Source organism: Nuphar pumila, chromosome 10 (genome assembly GCF_984573655.1).
Source record: "Nuphar pumila chromosome 10, dmNupPumi1.hap1.1, whole genome shotgun sequence".
NCBI lineage: Eukaryota > Viridiplantae > Streptophyta > Magnoliopsida > Nymphaeales > Nymphaeaceae > Nuphar > Nuphar pumila.
The window spans coordinates 91,162,654-91,183,966 of NC_143258.1; the positions used below are offsets into that span (position 1 = coordinate 91,162,654).

Below are 21,313 nucleotides of genomic sequence, written 5' to 3' on the forward strand. Positions count from 1 at the left end.
AAATTTAAAGCTGAAAAAACGTGGAACTTGGATTTGGATCCGGATTCACAAATCCAAACCTATATCCAAAACGAAAACGGATCAAGATCTGGATTAAATCCAGATTAAAGTAGGTCTTAAATAAGATTCAGATCCATAATAATTTGGATCATATGCATCGGATCCAACCTGATCCAACTCCGGATCCATTTCGATAAACTGCTCAATTTTTTAAAAAATATGATTTTTGGGTCAACCGTAGCCCGAATCAATAAAAATAATATATCGTTGCGCTCAAAATTCTGAGACGCATCCAACGACATATTACACTAATATTAAATTCCAAAATTTGCTTTAAAATAACTTGAATTTTGCTTGAATTTAATGGTCAAAAATAAAATTCTTTCTCACACTTCGATTGGCTCGTTACGACCTTATCGATGGAACCTGGGCCAAGCCCAGACTCAAAGACATCAGTCTAAGAATCGAGCCTTAAACGATTTTTCTCTCAAACCTAACTAAATTTTCGAAAATCTCATAAAATGACTAAGTTCGAAAATACACGGTAGTATAGAGTGAGCTCTTTACAAACTGAAACTCAAGCCAAGCCACAAGCAGCATTTCTAAGCCTCCATAGTTATCAAAAGCTTCTTGCTACATGAGAAGTTCTTAAACTCGTTTAGAAAGTAGGAAACTCATTAGAGAAGCTTTGAGAAACCCACTTCTAGAATATAAGAAACATGATTCTTTTTTAGTATAAAGTTGAGATCTTCGTTTCTCAAATTGATTCTCTTTTGCTTTCTTAATTTATCCTTTTCACTTTCCCTTCACTTCTTTTTTAATATTAGATTTTTTTTTTTTGCAGAGGCCAGGTTATGTTCGACTCAGCTCACCATGAGCTGGAGCTGGGTCTAGTGTTGAAGGGGCCAAACCAGAGGAGAGTAAACCCCACCACTTGTACTTTAGCTCAGTAAAAGTGGGACCCGCAGAGGGTTATCCCCTGGTTGCTTTGAGCTCTGTTCGGGTTGGCCGGCTCGCTTAGCAGCTGTGCCTTCTTACTCTCTCTTCTGGTCAAGTGGCTTCCTGCAACTCTTCCACCCATTTCATCCTCAAGACTAGGGATGGCAGTGGACCGGGGGAAAGCGGGGCCCTGCCTCGCCCCGCCTCGCCCCGTTTGGACCGGGGATGAAGGGTATGAAACGGGGATGGAGGCGGGGACGAAGGTGAAAATCTATCCCCGTTCGGGGATGGAGGCGGAGATGGACGTACACTTTTCCCCGCCCCGTCACGATCCCCGCCTCATCTCCGTTTTAACCGGGGATGGAGGACATGAAACGAGGATGAAGGCTGGGGTGGAGGCGGGGATGGAGGTTATAATCTTGAGGCGGGGCGGGGGTGGAGACCTTGTCCCCCGCCCCACTGCCATCCCTACTCAAGACCCATCTCTCTCTCTCTCTCTCAACCTTTAAAGGGGATACTCGCAGGTTATATTCTTTCCTCTACTCTCAAGGCATCTCTCATTCCACCATCCTAAAATCACACCCCACTACACGAGCTCCATGAGCTGTGAGTCTACCTTACCCTCCCTTTTTCTTTTGAAAACAAAAGCTAAAGCTAAAGCTAAAGCAAAAGAACAAAAGAAAGCCGAAAACATGCCTCTGCTTTCTTCTCCCCTTCAAACCTTAACTGCTTTCCACTTGAACCCCATGATCTCACCCCATAACCAAAGACACTACCACTCTCCTTCTCTGTCCCCTTGTCATCCAAAATGGTTCTTCTATTCACTGCGACCAAGCCATGTCTTGTTAAGCATACTCACAGCAGAGTACTGTTTACAACCCCACTCTTCATTGTCACCATCATTCACTACTTCAGCCACAGTGGTGTTTCTCAATCCACTCTTTGCAGAAAACAATGTGGTGAGCTGCCCATTAACTACCCCTTTGGGATAGATGATGGCTGTGGCAACCCCTACTTCAGGAACATCCTTGTTTGCACCAACAACACAAGGCTTGAATTCCGCACCCCTTCTGGTACTTTCCCGGTGACCAACATCAGCTACTCTGATCCCCACATTGTGATCTCCAACCCCTTCATGTGGACTTGCTTGAACATCAACATCTTCCCTCCGAGCCGGCCGTTCAGCCTCGACTCGAGCACCCCATTCTCCCTGTCCCCATTGAACAATTTCCTCTTCTTCAATTGCAGTGATTCAGTTATAGCTCGGCCTCGGCCGAGCTTCTGCGAACGGAATCCAGACCAGTGCGATTCTTCGTGCGATAGCTCCAGCTATCTCTGTCGCAATTTGCCGGATTGTCCCTCTGTTCTTGGGCAGAGCCAGTGCTGCTCTTACTACCCCAAGGCGTCTGAATCTTTGCGTTTGATGCTAGCGCAATGTGCATCTTATACTAGTGTGTATTGGAGATTTGTTGGAGCCACCCCTCCTTACAATCAGGTTGCCAATTATGGAATTCGGGTCGATTATGATATACCTGTGACTACTCACTGCTTCCAGTGTCAGGATCCTGCAAAGGGCAATGGTATCTGTGGTTTTGATGTTCAATCAAGGCAATTCTTGTGCCTCTGTGATGAAGGGAATAGTACCGCATATTGCAATGGTATTCAATCAGAATTTATAATCGAATTCTGGGTTGCTTCATTTTCATTCTTGTTCATGCTTGATGTAGAGCTTCCTAGTATACGTTTTATTTGTTGATTAGATTCTAGCTGATGTGTTTGCTTGTGCTTGCTCTTCGATTTTGTGTCTGTAGCATGATGATTGACTGTATCAGTTGATTAGATTCTAATTGGTTTTCTTTGAATGCATACTGCATTTGGATGCCAAATTTGATAGCAGACAAATCGGCGTAGAACTTCTTGGGTCTACAAGTATGTTACCACATTGAGAATGACTTGATAGTTATATTCCTACTTTAGTTGACACAAAATAAGGTGTCGTTTTGAAGGATGAACATGCTATTTATTCTTGTAGATTGGACTTCGCTTTGAGTGCTCATAACCAGGCGGTAACTTAGCACGAAAGTAATTAGAAAAATATTATTTCTAGCATCTTCAGTATCTGCTACTTATAGTTATACCCACGTTCAGTATGACTTTTTCTTGGTACTTTTTTCTCATAAAAGTCTGAGACTGTGAAATGCAAAAATAGCATTATGTTTCCTGTACAGTGTTTGGTCATGAATTTGTAAACTTCCAATGATTCATCTAAAGAAATTTCTCCACGCCAGGCAGATTTCAGCGAAGCTCTCCTCACACTTGATGGTTTCCTATATGCATCAATGGCTGATGGAACTGAAAAGAAGTGTTTTCTCGGTTACGGGTCATGGATCTGAAGATCCAGGACCCGTGACATCCACTTCTTCATTAATGGCATTATGTAATATTGATTATTGTAATGAGGGGTATTTTAGTACCCTAAAATTTTGTAATCACTTGTTAATATGAAGGAATACACAGCAGCCGACCCTATTGCTGAAGGGGTATCGGTTTCTCCCAACTTCTCTCTCCCTTTCTCTCTCTCTCTCTGTTTTTCAGATCTCACGCGTGGAAGGACCTGGAGATTCAAAATCTAACATGGTATCAGAGCCACGCTTCAGTTGAAACTGGAATCGATCTCAAAGGTACGTCCGATAGATCTATCCTTCTCGATTTCTTCTTCTAAGTCAAGAACATATCCCTCCGTTCCCTATTTTCATTTTTTTTTGGTTCACGAACGACCCATTTTTGTCTCCCCACATTCCTTTCTTCTCTATCAGATCTGATATCAATCAGATCTGAAGATAATCAGATCTGACTTCTTCTTCCCACAGTCTTCTTTTCGCCTCTTTCTATTTTTCTTTTACCTCGGTGGTGGCTGAACCTCGGTTCCCCCACAACCTTCTTTCTATCCCCTGAGTAACTCAATCCAGATTTGGATTTTCGACTCCACAACCTTCTTTCTATCCCTTGAATAACTCAATCCAGATTTTCGACCCAAATACCTAGTTTATCGCGGTTGATAACAGCGTGATCTAATCACGCAGGGTCCTATTTCTCATTCTGTCACTCACATACCTAGTTTATTGCTGTTGGTAGCAGCGTGATCTAATCACGCAGGGTCCTATTTTGATTCACCTGCATCCTTAATCAAGCCGATACATTCATTTTCTGTTTTATTCATATCAAATTAGAAATCTGATTGACATTCAATTTCTGTTTCATATCAGCAATCTGAATTAGTTTCTGCAGTCTGATAGCATCGATCTGAGTTAGTTCCTGCAAAAAAAAAACTGCAGGTGTAAGCAGATTGTGCTGAATACTTTCTTAATTCTGTGAAACATGAATTCACTTCCTAGTCAATCAGTTCTTTCTTCCAGTTTTCTCAGTCAACTCGTGTCTGAAAAATTAAATAATGGTAATTTCTTGACTTGGAAGAGGCAAATCATACCTTTCATTAGGAGTCAGGATCTTTCTGGACACCTGGATGGATCTATTCCAGTTCCTCCTGAGTTCCTATCACAAGAAGAAAGGGACAGCAAAGGGGAAGCTACTACTGTATATGTTAGAAATCCTGAATTTGTGGCTTGGATGAAAAGAGACCAAGCGCTTGTTGCTTATATTACATCAACACTGTCACAAGAGGTTCTTGTAGCCATTCCAGATGACTGCACTGCCATGCAACTTTGGAACAGACTAGTTCAGACATACTCACAGGTTTCTCAGGCCAAGATTATGTTTCTTAAAAGAGAATTTCAAATGTTAAGAAAGGATTCCATATCCATCATGGAATATTTGAACAAAATGAAGGTTATCACAGATCAGTTAGCAGTTGTTGGAAGTACAGTTTCTGATAAAGATTTGGTACAACAAACCCTCAGTGGATTGGGACACGACTATCATATGATTGTCACTTCTCTATTATGTTTACCTGAGCTGCCCAACTTTGAAGATCTGCGCGCAAAATTGTTACAATATGAGATGAATCTAAAGGGATTTTCTGAAGAATCATCTATGCAAACTGGGGCACAAGAAGTTCTTGCTACAGGGGTTACTTATGCACGAGGACGATGAAGCTATGATATCAAGGGAAAAGGAGCACAAGGGAGAAGTAGCCATGGCGGTCGTGGATTATTGCCTACACCCAACTCATATACCAACTCACAAAGACAGAGGCCAATCCCTACTTGCTTTCTGTGTAATAAAAGGGGGCACATCAAAGCCAACTGCTGGTTCAATCCCTTAAATAAAGGAAAATCAACACAAACTGAAGCAAAAAGAGGCACAGACAGTACAAGGACCAATGGAGAAGTAAAAGAGTTGTTGTTGTCAGCCTTAGCAGAATTGAATCTGAAACAGAATGAGCAAGGTACTTGGTATGTGGACTCTGGCGCAGCGACTCATGTTACTGGTGATGCAGGTAAGCTCCTAAAACTTGTTCCTTACATTGGTAGAAGTAGTATAGTTACTAGAGATGGATCACACCACTCTGTCTCGCATATTGGAAACTCCATCATACCCTTGCCCGAATCTTCCATCAATCTTTCAAATGTTCTTTATGCTCCTAATATCAAGAAAAACATTGTTTCAGTTTCTAAACTTGTTGATGATGTCAAAGCCTCGGTTGAATTTACTCCTTCTTCTGTTCTTGTTAAGGATCTCTACACGAAGGAGACGTTCGCTAGAGGAAAACGACAAGGCAATATGTATGTTTTTCAAGAAGATCCTTCAGCACATGTTAGCTCTGCAGATCCAAACTTGAAGCTCCAATCATCGTTGTCTTCTGAAAATCCTACCTGCGTTTTTAGTGTCTCTGAAATCAATAAGCCAAATCTTTGGCATGGTCGTCTAGGTCACTGCAGTAGTAGTTTCATTGAAAAGCTTGTTTCGAATAATCTTATTCCCAAGTCAAGTCTAGGAATAAATGTCAATGACAATAAATGTTCTAGTTGTCTCTTATGTAAGAGTCATGTTTTACCATTTCATTCTATCAATAAAAGAGCTTCAAGACCTTTTGAGACTATCTGTTCTGATGTTTGGGGGCCTGCTCCAGTTGCTTCCATGTCTGGAACTAGATATTATCTTTTATTTGTTGACAGTTATTCTCGATATTCCTGGATATTTTTCATGAAACATAAATCCGAGACTTTCAAGTTGTTCCGTAACTTCCATTCCTTTATCAAAAACCAATTTTCTGAAAACATCCTAAGTTTCCAATGTGACGGAGGAGGTAAATTCTCTTCCATTGACTTTACTAACTTTCTTCAAAGTAATGGGATAAGAAAAAAGGTGTCTTGCCCACACACACCTCAGCAGAATGGGATTGCTGAAAGGAAGCATTGCCATATTGTTGAGAGTGCGATGAGCATGATGCATGACAGTAATCTTCCGATCACTTTATGGATAGAGGCTTTTCATTCTGCAGTTCATGTGATAAATCGATTGCCCATGACTATTTTGGAAAACAAGTCTCCTTACTTGTCTCTTTTTGGTATACACCCCAACTACTATGATTTGCATGTCTTTGGATGTTTATGTTATGTTCATGTTGATAGTTCAAGGAGACATAAGTTTCAGGACAAGGCTTTAAAGTGCAGGTTTGTGGGTTATGCTGATGACTATAAAGGGTACAGGTGCTATGATCCGGTGAGCAAGCACATCAAAATATCAAGAAATGTCATCTTCGATGAATTGAATTTTAATTGTCGATGTACTAGTTCTTCAGAATCAAAACATAGAGTTGAGGCTTATTATCCTTGGTTGAATTATGAACTTCTCTCAGGAGCTAGTGATGCTTGCTCAAATTGCATTCAAAAGGATAAGAAACTTGTGTCTACTGATGGAATGATTGATCATGAAAATACAGACTCAACTTTGAATCCAGGAAGGTATAAAGGTCTTGTCTACACTCGACAAGGAAGAGAGTCATCCACCATAGTTGATTCAGACATGGACGCATCCTCAACATCCAACATTGTTGATACTAGAAGATCCACACGTTCTCGCCATCCAATTGAAAGGTGGGTCAGTTATGAAAATTTCTCATTAGATTTTCAACTCTTTCTAACAGCCTTGAATAAAGAAGATGAACCCACAACGTTCTCTCAAGCATCAAATTCCAGAAGATGGATTGAAGCAATGAATGAGGAGATGAAAGCTCTACATGAATGTGGTACGTGGGATGTCGTATCAAGACCACCTGACAGAAACGTTGTTGGTTCGAAATGGGTGTACAAAATAAAGTATAAACCGGATGGGACTATAAAGCGATACAAGGCGAGACTTGTAGCCAAAGGTTTTACACAGGATTAAGGACAGGATTATGATGAAACCTTTAGTCCAGTTGTGAGGATGGGGACAATCCGAGTCATACTTTCTTTAGCCATTGAACACCAATGGACCATTAGCCAACTTGATGTGAAGAATGCTTTTCTTCATGGGGATTTGAGAGAAGAAGTTTACATGGAACAACCCACTGGTTACGCAGAAGGTAATCCTACAAAATATGTCTGCAGACTAAAAAGGGCGATATATGGATTGAAGCAGGCATCTCGATCTTGGTTTGACAGCTTTTCTCTTGAAATACAAAAGTATGGTTTTAAGAAATCTCTTCTTGACCACTCCTTATTTATATTTAAGAATCAAGACACAATTACTCTGTTGTTGATATATGTGGATGATATTATCATCACTGGCAGTTCCAATGAGCACATTGAAGAAGTCAAACATCTCTTGAATCAGAGGTTCAAAATGAAGGACCTTGGCAAACTACGGTACTTTCTTGGAATTGAAGTCGACAGTTCCTCTGAAAAAATGACTCTCACTCAACATAAGTATACCATTGATGTTCTCAATAAATTGGGTATGAAAGACTGCAAGCCCTTGAGCACTCCTAGCGTTCTTCATCAAAGGCTTAGCTCTCAAGATGGAGATCCATTTGATAATCCCACACAGTACCATAGCATAGTGGGTATGTTACAATACCTCACTTTTACTCGCCCTGATATAGTCTACTCGGTGAATCAAGTTTCTCAGTTTATGCATGCCCCATGTGAAGGGCATATGGAAGCAGTTAAACGGATACTACGATATCTGAAGGGAACGGTTGGGGATGGTCTCACATATAAGCGAAAGACAAATGGGCAAAGTGCACATGAGATCACTATTTATTCTGACGCGGACTGGGCGGGAGATCCAGATGAACGCAGATCAGTATCAGGCTATTGTGTATTTGTTGGGATGAATTTGGTTTCTTGGAGTAGTAAGAAACAAAAGGTTGTTGCCAGATCCAGTACAGAGGCTGAATACAGGTCAATGGCAGCCGCCACTGCTGAGGCTACTTGGGTTAGACATCTACTGACAGAAGTCGGAGAATCGATATCTCGATCACTTCTTCTGTGTGACAACCAGAGCGCCATTAGTATGTCTTTTAATCCAATCCATCACAGTCGTGCCAAACATATTGAAATAGACCAGCATTTTGTGAGACAAAAGGTAGAAGAGAAAGAGATTGAGCCTGAATTTGTTCGAACTACAGATCAAGTGGCGGATATATTTACAAAAGGATTGACAAAAGACAGATTTTGGATGTTAAAAGGCAAGTTGTTCATGATTCAAGATCATGTACAACTTGAGGGAGGGTGAAAAGAAGTGTTTTCTTGGTTACGGGTCATGGATCTGAAGATCCAGGACCCGTGACATCCACTTCTTCATTAATGGCATTATGTAATATTGATTATTGTAATGAGGGGTATTTTAGTACCCTAAAATTTTGTAATCACTTGTTAATATGAAGGAATACACAGCAGCCGACCCTATTGCTGAAGGGGTATCGGTTTCTCCCAACTTCTCTCTCCCTTTCTCTCTCTCTCTCTCTGTTTTTCAGATCTCACGCATGGAAGGACCTGGAGATTCAAAATCTAACAGGAACTTCACCTTTTGTCCTTGGAAGCTAGTATTTAATATTCAACTTGATGCATTTTAATTCCAGTTTAACATAAAGAAAGACTGAAATAAATCTTGCCCAAAATAAAATAATCATGGAAAGCATCACAATCATATACAAACGAATTAGCAGGGATGTTCATTGTGCAGTCACATACCTTTTAACTTTGAAGCCATTCCTTATATTCTTTTGGAACTATAGATGCAGAATACATAATGTTATAAAGCAAGCCAAGCATTAACCATTTTGTGTTCCATTCTTGTACACTATAACGATTACAGCATCTTCAAATGCTTGTTTCTGATGGTGTTCACTCTTAGCAGAAATTTTAAAAAATATGTATTTTTTCAGGATTGCCATTCCAAAATTCAATATGATGCTTTCATAGTTATTGAGTGTGCTTTTTCTTATAGATGTCCCACTTGGCATACAAGCATGTTAATTTAACCGAGTAAATTAGATATCAAATGCATGATTTGTCACATTTGATCATGCTAGCGTATTGATTAATATTTCAATGTTCTCTGCGGAAATTTGCATAGAAATTTTTTGGTATTCTCATCATTCCACAAAGTCGGCTGACATAACTCCTCATGAAAGCATGCAACTTTCTGACTGTAGATTGAGCTGCAGCAAGTGGTTGCTGTTTTCACCACCCAGGATCTTGGGTTTATTTCTAGTACCTGCCTATTTATAGAAAGTATGAAATGTGAGGAAAAGATAAAAGCCTATTGTCTATGGTGAACCATTCATTACAACAACAACAACAACAACAACTACGCCTTCATCCCAAAACAATTGGGGTCGGCGATATGAACCAAAAAAGAAAATCATTTTGAGTCTTCCACATGAATCTTTCTCCTCCAATCATTTCTATCCAATGCCATGTCCTCGGTGAGGTTCAAAGCATTCATATCCTTTCCTATCACCTCCATCCATGTCTTCCTAGGCCTACCCCGACCTCTTTTAACTAATATATTTTCCCATTTCTCCATCCTTCTAACTGGAGCATCATTAGGCCTTCACCGAATATGTCCAAACCACCGTAAACGATTCTCTCTCATCTTATTTTCATTGGGTGCAACGCCTACCTTCTTACGTATCTCCTCGTTCCGAATCTTATCTTTTATTGTATTTCCACACATCCATCTCAGCATACGCATCTCAGCTACACTCATTTTTTGAATATGATGTCTCTTGACAGCCCAACATTCCGTACCATATAGTAAAGTCGGCCTAATAGTCGTCCTATAAAACTTTCCCTTCAACCGCAATGGCATTCTACGATCGCACAAAACTCCAGTTGCACTTTTCCATTTCATCCACCCAACCTTTATCCTATGATTTACATCTCCATCAATTTCTCCATACTTTTGAATGATAGATCCCAAATATTTGAAACAATCATCCACCGGTATTTCTTGCTCACCAAGCTTCACTACACACCCATCACTACTTCGTTGCTTACTAAACCGACATTCCATGTATTCTGTCTTACTCTTACTCAACTTAAAACCTCTTGCTTCCAATGTCTGTCTCCATAATTCTAACTTAGCATTAACCCCAGCTCTAGACTCATCAATCAAAACAATATCATCAGCAAACAACATACACCACGACACATTTTCTTGAATTGATCTCGTAAGTTCATCCATCACTATAGCAAATAGGAAAGGGCTTAAAGCAGATCCTTGATGTAACCCAACCGTTATAGGAAAATTGGTTGTCACCCCTCCACAAGTGCGGACATTGGTTACTACTCCTTCATACATATCCTTAATTATACTAATGTACTTGAGAGAAACACCTTTCTTCATCATTGTCCACCAGAGAACGTCCCTAGGTACTCTATCGTATGCCTTCTCCAAATCAATAAAAACCATATGCAAATCTTTGTTCCTCCCTCTATTTCTCTCAATAAGTTGTCTAAGAAGATGTATAGCTTCCATAGTTGATCTTTCAGGCATAAAACCAAATTGATTCTCCGATATCATGACAATCTTCTTCAACCTAGACTCAATCACCCTCTCCCAAAGTTTCATAGTATGACTCATGAGTTTTATACCACGATAGCTTGTGCAATCTTGTATATCACCCTTATTCTTATATAGAGGCACCAAAGTACTCTTCCTCCACTCATTAGGCATCTTATTTGTCCGTCAAATCTTGTTAAAAAGATTTGTCAACCATTCTAAACCTTTCTCTCCCAAGCATTTCCAAGCCTCGATAGGTATACCATCTGGGCCAACTGCCCTACTTGATTTCATTTTCTTCAAAGCCTCTGCAATTTCTTTCTTTTGAATCTTGCGCATGAAGTCACGATTCATCTCATGAAAAGGAATGGAGAAGTCTCCAAGATCTTGAGCATGACTTTCATTAAATAGCTTATCAAAATAATCTTTCCATCTCTCCTTAATCTCCTCATCTTTGACTAAAACCCTTTGCGTTTCATCTTTGATACATCTAACCATACCCAGATCCCTCGATTTCCTATCTCTCATCTTTGCAAGCCTATAAATATCCTTCTCGCCCTCTTTGGTATCCAACTTGTCATAGACCTCGTTATATACCTTATCCCTTGCGTGCCGAACTACTTTTTTAGCTTCCTTCTTTGTTACCATATACTTCTCCAAATTCTCATTATCCCGACTCTTACTTAGATTTCTATAACACTCTATTTTAACCTTAATAGCTAATTTGACATCTTCGTTCCACCATGATGTATCCTTACCTAGCGGTGCACCGCCTTTAGACTCACCCAATACCTCCTTAGCCACATTTCGCATGCAACCCGCTATCTTATTCCAAATTGATTCTGCATCCTCCTCGAGACACCAATTAGCTTCCTTAGCTACATGTTGTACAAACATTCCTTGTTTAACTCCTTTCAGTGCCCACCACTTAATTCTAGGATCTATCCTATGTCTATCCCTTTTGTGGCATTGTCTAATTCTAAGATCTAAAATTAAGACTCTATGTTGTGTAGCTACACTTTCTCCCGGTATAACCTTACAATCGATGCAAAAACCCCTATCTCTTTTTCTAAGTAGGAAAAAATCTATCTGACTCGTATTAACCCCACTTTTAAATGTTACTAGGTGAGACTCTCTCTTCCTAAACCAAGTGTTTGCTAAGATCATATCATAGGACAAACCAAAATCTAAAATCCTTTCTCCACTTTCGTTTCTTTTTCCTATACCATAGCCTCCATGGATACTCTCAAATCCATCACTACTAATGCCTACATGCCCATTAAGGTCACCGCCGATGAAAAGCCTTTCTCCATAAGATATCCCTTGTACTACTCCATCTAAATCTTCCCAAAATTGACGCTTAATGGAATCATCTAAACCTACTTGAGGTGCATAAACACTAATAATATTATTAATCTCCGAACCTAATACTAATTTAATAAGTAAAATCCTATCACCCTTCCTACGGACCTCAACTACATTATCTATAAACTCACGACTCATAACAATCCCTACTCCATTCCTATTCTTATTTATTCCTGTATACCAAATCTTATATCCCCAAGGTTCTATCACTTTTGCTTTCTCACCTACCCATTTGGTCTCTTGTAAACATAAAATATCAATCTTTCTCCTACACATAACATCTACTAACTCTACCAACTTACCAGTTAAAGATCCTATGTTCCAAGTGGCTAACCTAATTTATGGTCTTGGACTAACTTCTTTACCCCCACCCGTCCAACAAAGTGAGGGAACCCTTGCCTATTTGACACCACACCCGGGCGTCGGTGTGACGCGTCGCTTCCGGGCGACGACCTAGCAACCCTTGCCCATTTATCACTGCCTCCGGGCGTATAGAGTACAGCGCGTCGCTCAGTAGGGAACACCCCAACGAAATTCTCATATTGGTTCATATTCATAGGGTATGACTAAGTTTTTATGTTGGCTGTCACAGGCCTACCGCAACCCTCCTCCTTTATCCGGGCTTGGGACCGGCAGTGGATAACTAAACAGTTATACACAGGCGGAGTTATGGTGAACCATTCATTGCTGACCCATTTTTGCAGCTGTTTAGCTGCTCTAATTATAAGTTTTTTGGCTTTTCATGCTTCTTACATAAATTGTCCTACACATTTTTTCATATAACAATTTTGAGGTTGAGACTGTGCGGTAGACTTTATCCCTTAGATGAATTCAGAGTAAACAACTATGTGAATTTACAAAAATACCCCTATCGGGTATTGATGCAATATTATATTATATATATATATATAAGAGATACATTTTAACACCCTCCCTCAAACTTTACGGGGAAATGACGGAAAGTTTGCCAAGAAGGAACATGAAGCAAGGAGCCGGAAGAGCTTTAGTGAAGAAGTCCGCCAACTGATATTCTGAAGTGACATACGGTAGGGTAATTGTTCCTCGTAAGAATTCGTCATGAACATAGTGGCAATCCATTTCGATATGTTTTGTACGCTCATGGAATGAATGATTGCTCGCAATATAGATGGCACTCTTGTTGTCGCAACATAATTTTGAGGCTTCGGTAATATCAACCCCCATGTCTTTAAGCAGACTGCGAAGCCATACAAGTTCTATTGTCGTGGTTGCCATAGCCCGATACTCAGCTTCCGTGGATGACAGTGAAACTTTTTGCTGCTTCTTGCATCGCCAGACAATCAAAGAGTCCCCTAAAAAGACACAAAAACCAGTAGTTGAGACTCGATCATTGGGATTACCTCCCCAATCTTCATCAGTATAAGCAAGAAGATTCAAGGAAGAAGAGAAGGATAGAAATAGCCCTTTATTGATGGTATTCCGAATGTAGCGGATGATTCAGAGAACAACACTCATATGCACAGTTGCAGGAGCATGCTGAAATTGGTTAACTGAGTGAACCGCATGGGTGATATCTGGTCTGGTGATGGTTAAATAGGTAAGAGACCCAATGAGTTGTCTGTAAGGTGTGGGATCTTCCAGAAGAACCCCATCCTCCAACCGTAATTTGGCATTAATAACGTCCGGAGTCTCTACTTTCTTGTCATCAGAAATCCCAGACTTAGAACAGATATCTGCAACAAGCTTCATCTGTGACAAAATATATCCTCGAGAAGAATATGCAACTTCAATTCCAAGAAAATATCTAAGAAAACCTAAATCAAACATATCAAAATTATTTTTTAACATATTTTTAACATCAATAATACTATTTTGATTATTCTCAGTGATAATCATATCATCAACATAAAGCAACAATATTATGATACTAGTTCTTGCATTTTTAACAAAAAGAGCAGTGTCAGTATAACAAGAGTAAAATCCTAACTTTACCATGATATCACTGAAACGATCATACCAAGCCTTAGGAGCTTGTTTGAGGCCATATAATGCCTTCAAAAGCTGAAGTGTTTGACCTTGCTTAACATTAATTTCGGGTGGCGGATCCATGTAAACTTCTTCACTTAAACTGCCATTTAAAAATGCATTTTTTACGTCAAGTTGATAAATAGGCCATTTTTTTGTTGATGCGACAACTATTAAGGTTTTGACACTGGTCATTCGGGCTACGTGAGCGAATGTTTCTTCATAATCAACGCCATATTCTTGGGAGTATCCCTTAGCGACTAATCTAGCTTTATATCGTTCCAAAGAGCCATCGCTTTTAGTTTTAACTTTAAAGACCCAGCGACACCCAATAGGTTTTTTGTGTGAGGGCAGATTAACTATTTCCCAAGTATTAGCCTTTTTTAATGCATTTAGTTCAACTTGCATTGCTTCAACCCAATGTGGTATAGATTTAGCTTGATTATAGTGAGCGGGTTCAAAATAAGAATGTAAGGTTATTAAACACGCCCGATAGTTGAGGGTTAAGGAATCATAGGATACAAACCTATTTGGGGGTATTGATATTCTAGAAGAATGTCTAACTTGTGGTTCCTCAGTAGATTCAGAAATTTGAGAGTATTTTTCAAAGGCACTAATAGGATTTTCTTGATTTCTTCTTGAGTAAACATTTATATTTGTATCACTATCATTTATATTTGAATCACTATCATTTGAGGATGTTATATCAAGATGGGACACTTCACGTGTATCTTCTATGTTTTCAAGAAAATCTTCTTGTATGTCATCAATAAGATCATATAAGAATATATAATCAATTTCATTTGTTTCTTCTATTTTATCAAAACCGTTCTCTTCTTCTAGAAATGTTACATCTTTTGAAACATATAGTTTATCATTTTTAAAATCATAACATCTATACCCTTTTTTATTTTCACTATATCCTAGAAAAACACATTCAATTGCTTTTGAAGACAACTTATCCCTTTTATGTAATAAGACAAAACATTTGCAACCAAAAATACGAAGACGATTGAAATCAGGTGAAAATTTGAAGAGTTTTTCATAGGGAGAAGCATTTTTTAATTTGGAAGAAGGCATTTTATTGATTAGAAAAGTTGAGGTTAGAACGGCTTCGGCCCAAAACTTCTTTGGAATATTCCTAGCGACAAGTAACGTTCTAGCGGTTTCTATAATGTGCCTATGTTTCCTTTCCGCTAAGCCATTTTGTTGAGGAGTCCTAGGACATGACTTTTGATGGCAAATTCTATTTTGGGTTAAATAGTTTTGAAATTCGTGGGATAAGTATTCACCACCGGAATCGGATCTTAAAATAGATATGTTATTTTGGAATTGATTTTGAATCTTTTTATGAAAAACTTTAAAGGAAGTAAATACTTCTGATTTATGACTAAGAAAATAAATCGAAACATACCGAGTAAAGTCATCAATAAAAGTAACATAATATGAATAACCCCCTTTAGACATAACCGGAGAAGGCCCCCAAACATCTGAATGCACCAATTCAAAAGGTCTTGATGAGAGAAAAGTTCTAGTTGGAAATGGAATAGACTTCATTTTTCCAAAAATGCAATCTTTGCAATTAATTTCTTTTTCCTTACAAAATTTGTTTCCAAAAGGAAAGAGATACATTTTGGAATAACTTGGATGACCAAGTCTTTTATGTCAAGTTTCCATGTTTTTTTCTTGGACATAAGAACAAAAATAATTTGTAGGGAGATCGAGATGGTCCATATAATAGAAGTCTCCCTTTCTATGGCCTTGCCCAATCCGCTTCCCGAACCGGAGATCCTGCACAAAGCAACCATTAGATGAGAAAGATATTTCACATCCATGGTCGGCAATTTGAGAGACCGAAAAAAGGTTTAAATTTAGTTTGGGAACAACTCTTACTTTTGGAACACAAAAATTTTGAGAATCTTTAAAAGAGCCAATACTTAAAATTTTTAAAAAAGTTTCATCGGCCGTAGAGACACAAGAGCCCTTTGAATTGGTGCAAACATCAATAAGTGCATTTTCATGGGGGTTCATATGAAAAGAGGCTCTGGAGTCAAGGATCCAAGAATACGTACCGGATGAAAATACGAAGCAATAGCCGCACCCGATGTGGAGGAAGAAACTTTTAGAATTTGTTGGAGAGCCATAGATATTTGTTCAAGAGTTTCTTTGATGTCATTGTTCTTGCCTTCATCTTCTTTGGTGGTAGTTTCTTCAAGAGAGACCACCTTAGGCTTGAAAGTTCCATTAAGCTTTGGACAAGCGGGTTTAATGTGCCCCGACTCATAGCAATGATGACAAACAATCATTTTTCTTCCTCCATTGTAGTTTCCTTGTTTCCTAAAATGAGGAGGTTTATAGGTTCTAACATTGTTACCTGGTTTTGATACGGCAAGTACTTCATCAACATGTTTACTCATGCCAAGCCTTGTCTCTTCTTGAGTGATTTCGGCAATAGCATCCTCAATAGGAGGAAAAATAGATCTATGGAGAAGTGAGGATCTCACTTGCTCAAATTCGGGACGTAGCCCAAAAAGGAATTGAAATAATCGTTCTTGTTCCATTTGTTTTTGTCTTAAATCAATATCTTCCATAGAAACCCATTTTGGCTCCAAGAGAGCCAATTCATCCCATAGTGGGTTTAGGGCACTATAATAGTCTTGAATGCTAGAATCACCTTGTTTGGTGGTTCTAATCTTTTCTTGCAAGAAATATGCTCTTGCAAGATCCTTTTGGGTATACATACCCTTCATAAAGGACCAAGCCTCATTGGCTCTACGAAATTTAGCTATATTAGCACATACCTTAAGCTCAACATTGTTCATAAACCACGCAAGGATTTTTGCGTGATTGCTTTTCCAATCTTCCACTTCCTTTTGATGATTTTCATTGGCCTTGAGGCGAGCATCTCCTTCAAGAGCCTTTTCTTGACCTTCTTCGTCTTTTGTGAGCATAAGCTTAGGTTCCGGAACGATGCCCATGACAAAACCCCAAAGTTTCTTTCCTTTGAGATTATTTTCCATTGTCGATGCCCACATCATATAATTCTTTCCATTGAGCTTGAAGGATAGGTCAATCTTTGCCTCCATGATGTTGCCAAAGAAGTGAGAAGAGATTCACCAAATATGAAATACACGAACCACACCTTTCCTTCAAGAATTGAGTGGCTCTGATACCATGTAATGAGATATTGCGGAAATATAAAAAGTGCATACAAGCACTTACAACAATGAATAAAAGAGACAATATCACAAATCCACTAAGAGACAATACAAGCACAAGCCTTTAAGAAGGCAACAATATAAAAAGCCTCTTATTGAAAAGAGAGAGAGCTCTCAAGAATGAATAATATACAAGGGGATCACCCCTATTTATACAAAAGGGGGAGGAGAGAAAGAGAGGCAAAATGCCTCAAAAGGGGGCTCCCATGGAGTCGTTGGGAGCCCCCAACGGTCACATTTGTGATCGTTGGGGGCTCCAACGACTCTATGGTTGGAGCCCCTTTTGGCCTTTAAAAAATACAAAAAAAATAAATGAAAAAATAAGAAAAGAAAAATACATTTTAACAAAAAACTGAAAATAGTTGTTTTCTAAAACAACTATGTGAATTTACAAAAATACCCCTATCGGGTATTGATGCAATATTATATTATATTATATATATATATATATATATATATATATATATATATATATATATATAAGAGATACATTTTAACAGTTGAATCTAATATTTTCAATCTATATTTGTATTATGGAAAAAGAAATTCATGATTTGGATATCATTGTATGGAAGTTTAGTCAATGGCAAATTTTTGGAATTGGTTTGTTGACATGTTAAAAGGCCTAATGATGCTCCAGTTAGAAGGATGGAGAAATGGGAAAATATATTAGTTAAAAGAGGTCGGGTAGGCCTAAGAAGACTTGGATGGAGATGATAGGAAAGGATATGAATGCTTTGAACCTCACCGAGGACATGGCATTGGATAGAAATGATTGGAGGAGAAGGATTCATGTGGAAGACCCAGAATGATTTTCTTTTTTGGTTCGTATTGCCGACCCCAATTGTTTTGGGATGAAGGCATAGTTGTTGGTGTTGTTTTTGTTTTTGTTTTGGTTTGTTGACATGTATTATTGCAATTTATTAGTTTTACGTTTGCTTGAAACAAAGGAAGCCTGTATTTTGTCATATTTTTATCACTAATCAAACCTGAAGAGTTTTCCTGCTTAAATGCTTTTCAGATCACTAATAATTCCCAATTTCCTATTTTATTAGTCCATATTGCTTTCCTTGTACGCACAATAGATCCATCAAGCATTGGTGCCACTTTTTAGGCAATGCCCATGCATATGTTGCCTTTGGAAAAGACTTGCTAACATGAAATGTAAATACCATTCTCTTGATGGCTGATACAGCTTTCAGGGAATGGTTTGTATGAATGATCTTGCTCTTCTCGGAAACTAATTTGGCACCAGATAAGCATCCAGTTTCAACGTTTTCTTTTTCACTGTCACAGAAAATTATATATGGTAAGAGATGCTTGTATCATGAACTACAGACCAATATGTAGTTTGCTTTAATCTCATCTACTTTTGGATGAATCCTCTTTGTTGTGCGATCTGTCTTGATTCTTTCGTCTTGTATCTTTTTCAGAGATACTGAAAAATAACATATTCCACATACATTATGTTATCTGTTATGCTACTTTGAGTTCCTCATTCAATTAATTTTTTTCTTTTTGGAAGACTTTTGGAGGCGTTTTATTTTGTTTCCATCATCTGTTTAGTGGATGGCAGAGAAATGTGCTGTAGGTGACATCTTGGACCTATGCTTTATTTCATGCTCATTTATCAGAAATGGGGTGATTTTCCTAAATTCTGGGTCTTCATTTCTTTACTTATGAAATCACTTGTTACTGGCAATTTAGGAAGAATCTATGAGACTTTGGAAGCAGCCTTATGTTATACAAACTTAGAGATTCTGCTGATGCACCTTTTCTGTGATCTCTTTGTGAGTTTCTTGTTGAATAAACCTGGCTGAACCAGAAGTCTCATCAGATTGGGAAATTTTTCTAGAATGCTTATCTTATATAGAACTGTTAAGAGGGAATATAAAAGAAAATCTGTCTCTGTGGATAAATTTCATGATAGCATGGTTGACCTATCACTGTTTCTGGGGATTCCAGGATTCTGGCATGCCTTCTGTTCACACAGAAGCACTAATTATTATATTAACTTGGGCAACTTTGTGGTGCTTGAAAATTTTTATCTTCTTGTCACGCTTTTCTATTACACTGGTTAGCTTATGTAACTCTTTTTGCTAGTTAACTCTCAATTTGTTACTTTGTGCAAATATCCTGTAGGTGCAGAAGATAAGTAAAACATTTTTATATTGGCTTCTTTTCTGGAAAATTACAAGTTGGTTAGATCGAGTGTCCTTAGGATTGCATGACCTAATTTTGAGAGGGCTACATTGGTTATGTGAAGAGTAACCTGTCCAGATACAACTTTTCAGTTCACTGTTAATTTTTACTGAGATTATTGTCAGATCAAAATTTTTGTTTTGGTGTTGCATAAATTCATTTTCTTCTTGAAGCACAAGGGTTTCTAATTACATAGATTTTTGTTTCTGCAGATTATGCATTCTCTTATCATAGACCTGGTCTTATTGCAGGTAAGCTCACTATAGTCCTCTACTAACTTGCTCTCAATATGTTGTTCCCTGCATTATTGGATTTCTCACTTATCTATTGCCAGTTATGCTTAGCTCTTTTATATTTTAAGCAGGAACACTGGCTTCTGTTTTCATTGGTGGGGTGATGATCGGTGTGGTCGTATGGTATTTAAAGAAAGTACGACCAAATAGAACTGTGACATGTGGAGTTCAGAGCAGTGAAAACCGGCTTTTCTAAACATTGTTCACAGCCCACCAAGTTTGTTTGGTTGTCCATCTCAATGACTTCTCAGTAGTTGTAAGGGTGATACTGGATTTCATACAACATCAAATGCTTCTTAAAGTTCTAAGGGTGGCACTCGGTTGCACAGATCATAGCAATGACCGAAGCTTTTTCGTGCTTGGTGTTCACCAGGACATCAATGTGAGAGGACCATCTTAGTGTAGGTACTGCTTGAAGTGAGATAACTCTCTCTCTCTCTCTCTCTCTCTCTCTCCACGTTTTTCCTCTTTTACAGCTAATGCATAGGTATTGTCCTCTGAATTCCAAGTTTGACACAAAAGTAATTTTCAATTATAAATCATTTATCTGATTAGTGAGTTTTGTACATTGAAATTGCTTATCTGATTAACTAGTTTTCGTGAACATAACCCAGTAATGGCAATGCTGCTAGCTACTCGAAGGGACTATCTGTATGCTTTCAATTATAAATTGCTTATCTGATTAGTGATGTTACGGTATGATGATGAGAGAGGATCAGGTCAGAGGCACCTCAGACGCCTTAGATGTCGCTCGTCTTAAAAATTAGTGGCACCTATCAAACAGGGAAAAAGGCTCATTGTGAGCCATTCATTTTAAACTATTCAGATTTCGTCCATCTCGAACATGAACGGCATCCATAAAAAATGTGTAATCCAAGTCATGAGCATCTCATTCACACAGGTTTTGATGCCGTTCATCTTGAGATCAACGGCATCCAATCCTATCTCTATGATGATAGAGTATGATATGATGGGATCCCCTACATTTTTTTCCATAAAGTACTGAACCCCTTAGGCAGCAGCACCGTTGCTGGGAATTTTATGATATTCCAAGTTTCCAAGGTTCAACACTGATATCAAAAGAAGCTTGGTGCAGTCAGCAACAGTTTTCATGATTATGGTAAGTGTCCAAATATATGGCAAGAATCTAAGCATTATAATGGCAATTAGTTCTTAAGCATTTTCCTTTGGGATCTATTGTGAATAAGAGAATAATGCTTCGTATGATGAGCCACTCTACCATCACATTGATTTGAAAAAATTGGACATTTACAAGTTGGTCACTCTTATCGCATTATGTATTTCCACATTTTATACTGATCAGATTCTTTCTTCGGA

The 21,313-nt window shown here is 38.6% G+C and overlaps 1 protein-coding gene across 1 annotated transcript; it reads left to right on the forward strand.

Annotated features, from left to right (window-relative positions):
* The first annotated feature begins 1,310 nt into the window (after positions 1-1,310).
* Positions 1,311-20,533, forward strand: LOC149827335 (wall-associated receptor kinase galacturonan-binding protein). The gene is made up of 3 exons (XM_090020292.1): positions 1,311-2,597; positions 19,895-19,933; positions 20,047-20,533. Exons 1-3 carry the CDS (start codon positions 1,748-1,750, stop codon positions 20,169-20,171), a joined length of 1,014 nt encoding a protein of 337 aa, XP_089876418.1. The 5' UTR covers positions 1,311-1,747; the 3' UTR covers positions 20,172-20,533.
* Positions 20,534-21,313: the final 780 nt, after the last annotated feature.

Excerpts from the sequence above, each read along its gene's own strand:
- LOC149827335 (XM_090020292.1), top strand. The coding sequence starts at position 1,748 with ATGGTTCTTCTATTCACTGCGACCAAGCCATGTCTTGTTAAGCATACT. Across the intron at positions 2,598-19,894 it reads TAGTACCGCATATTGCAATG|ATTATGCATTCTCTTATCAT; the intron begins GTATTCAATCAG and ends TTGTTTCTGCAG. Across the intron at positions 19,934-20,046 it reads TAGACCTGGTCTTATTGCAG|GAACACTGGCTTCTGTTTTC; the intron begins GTAAGCTCACTA and ends TATTTTAAGCAG.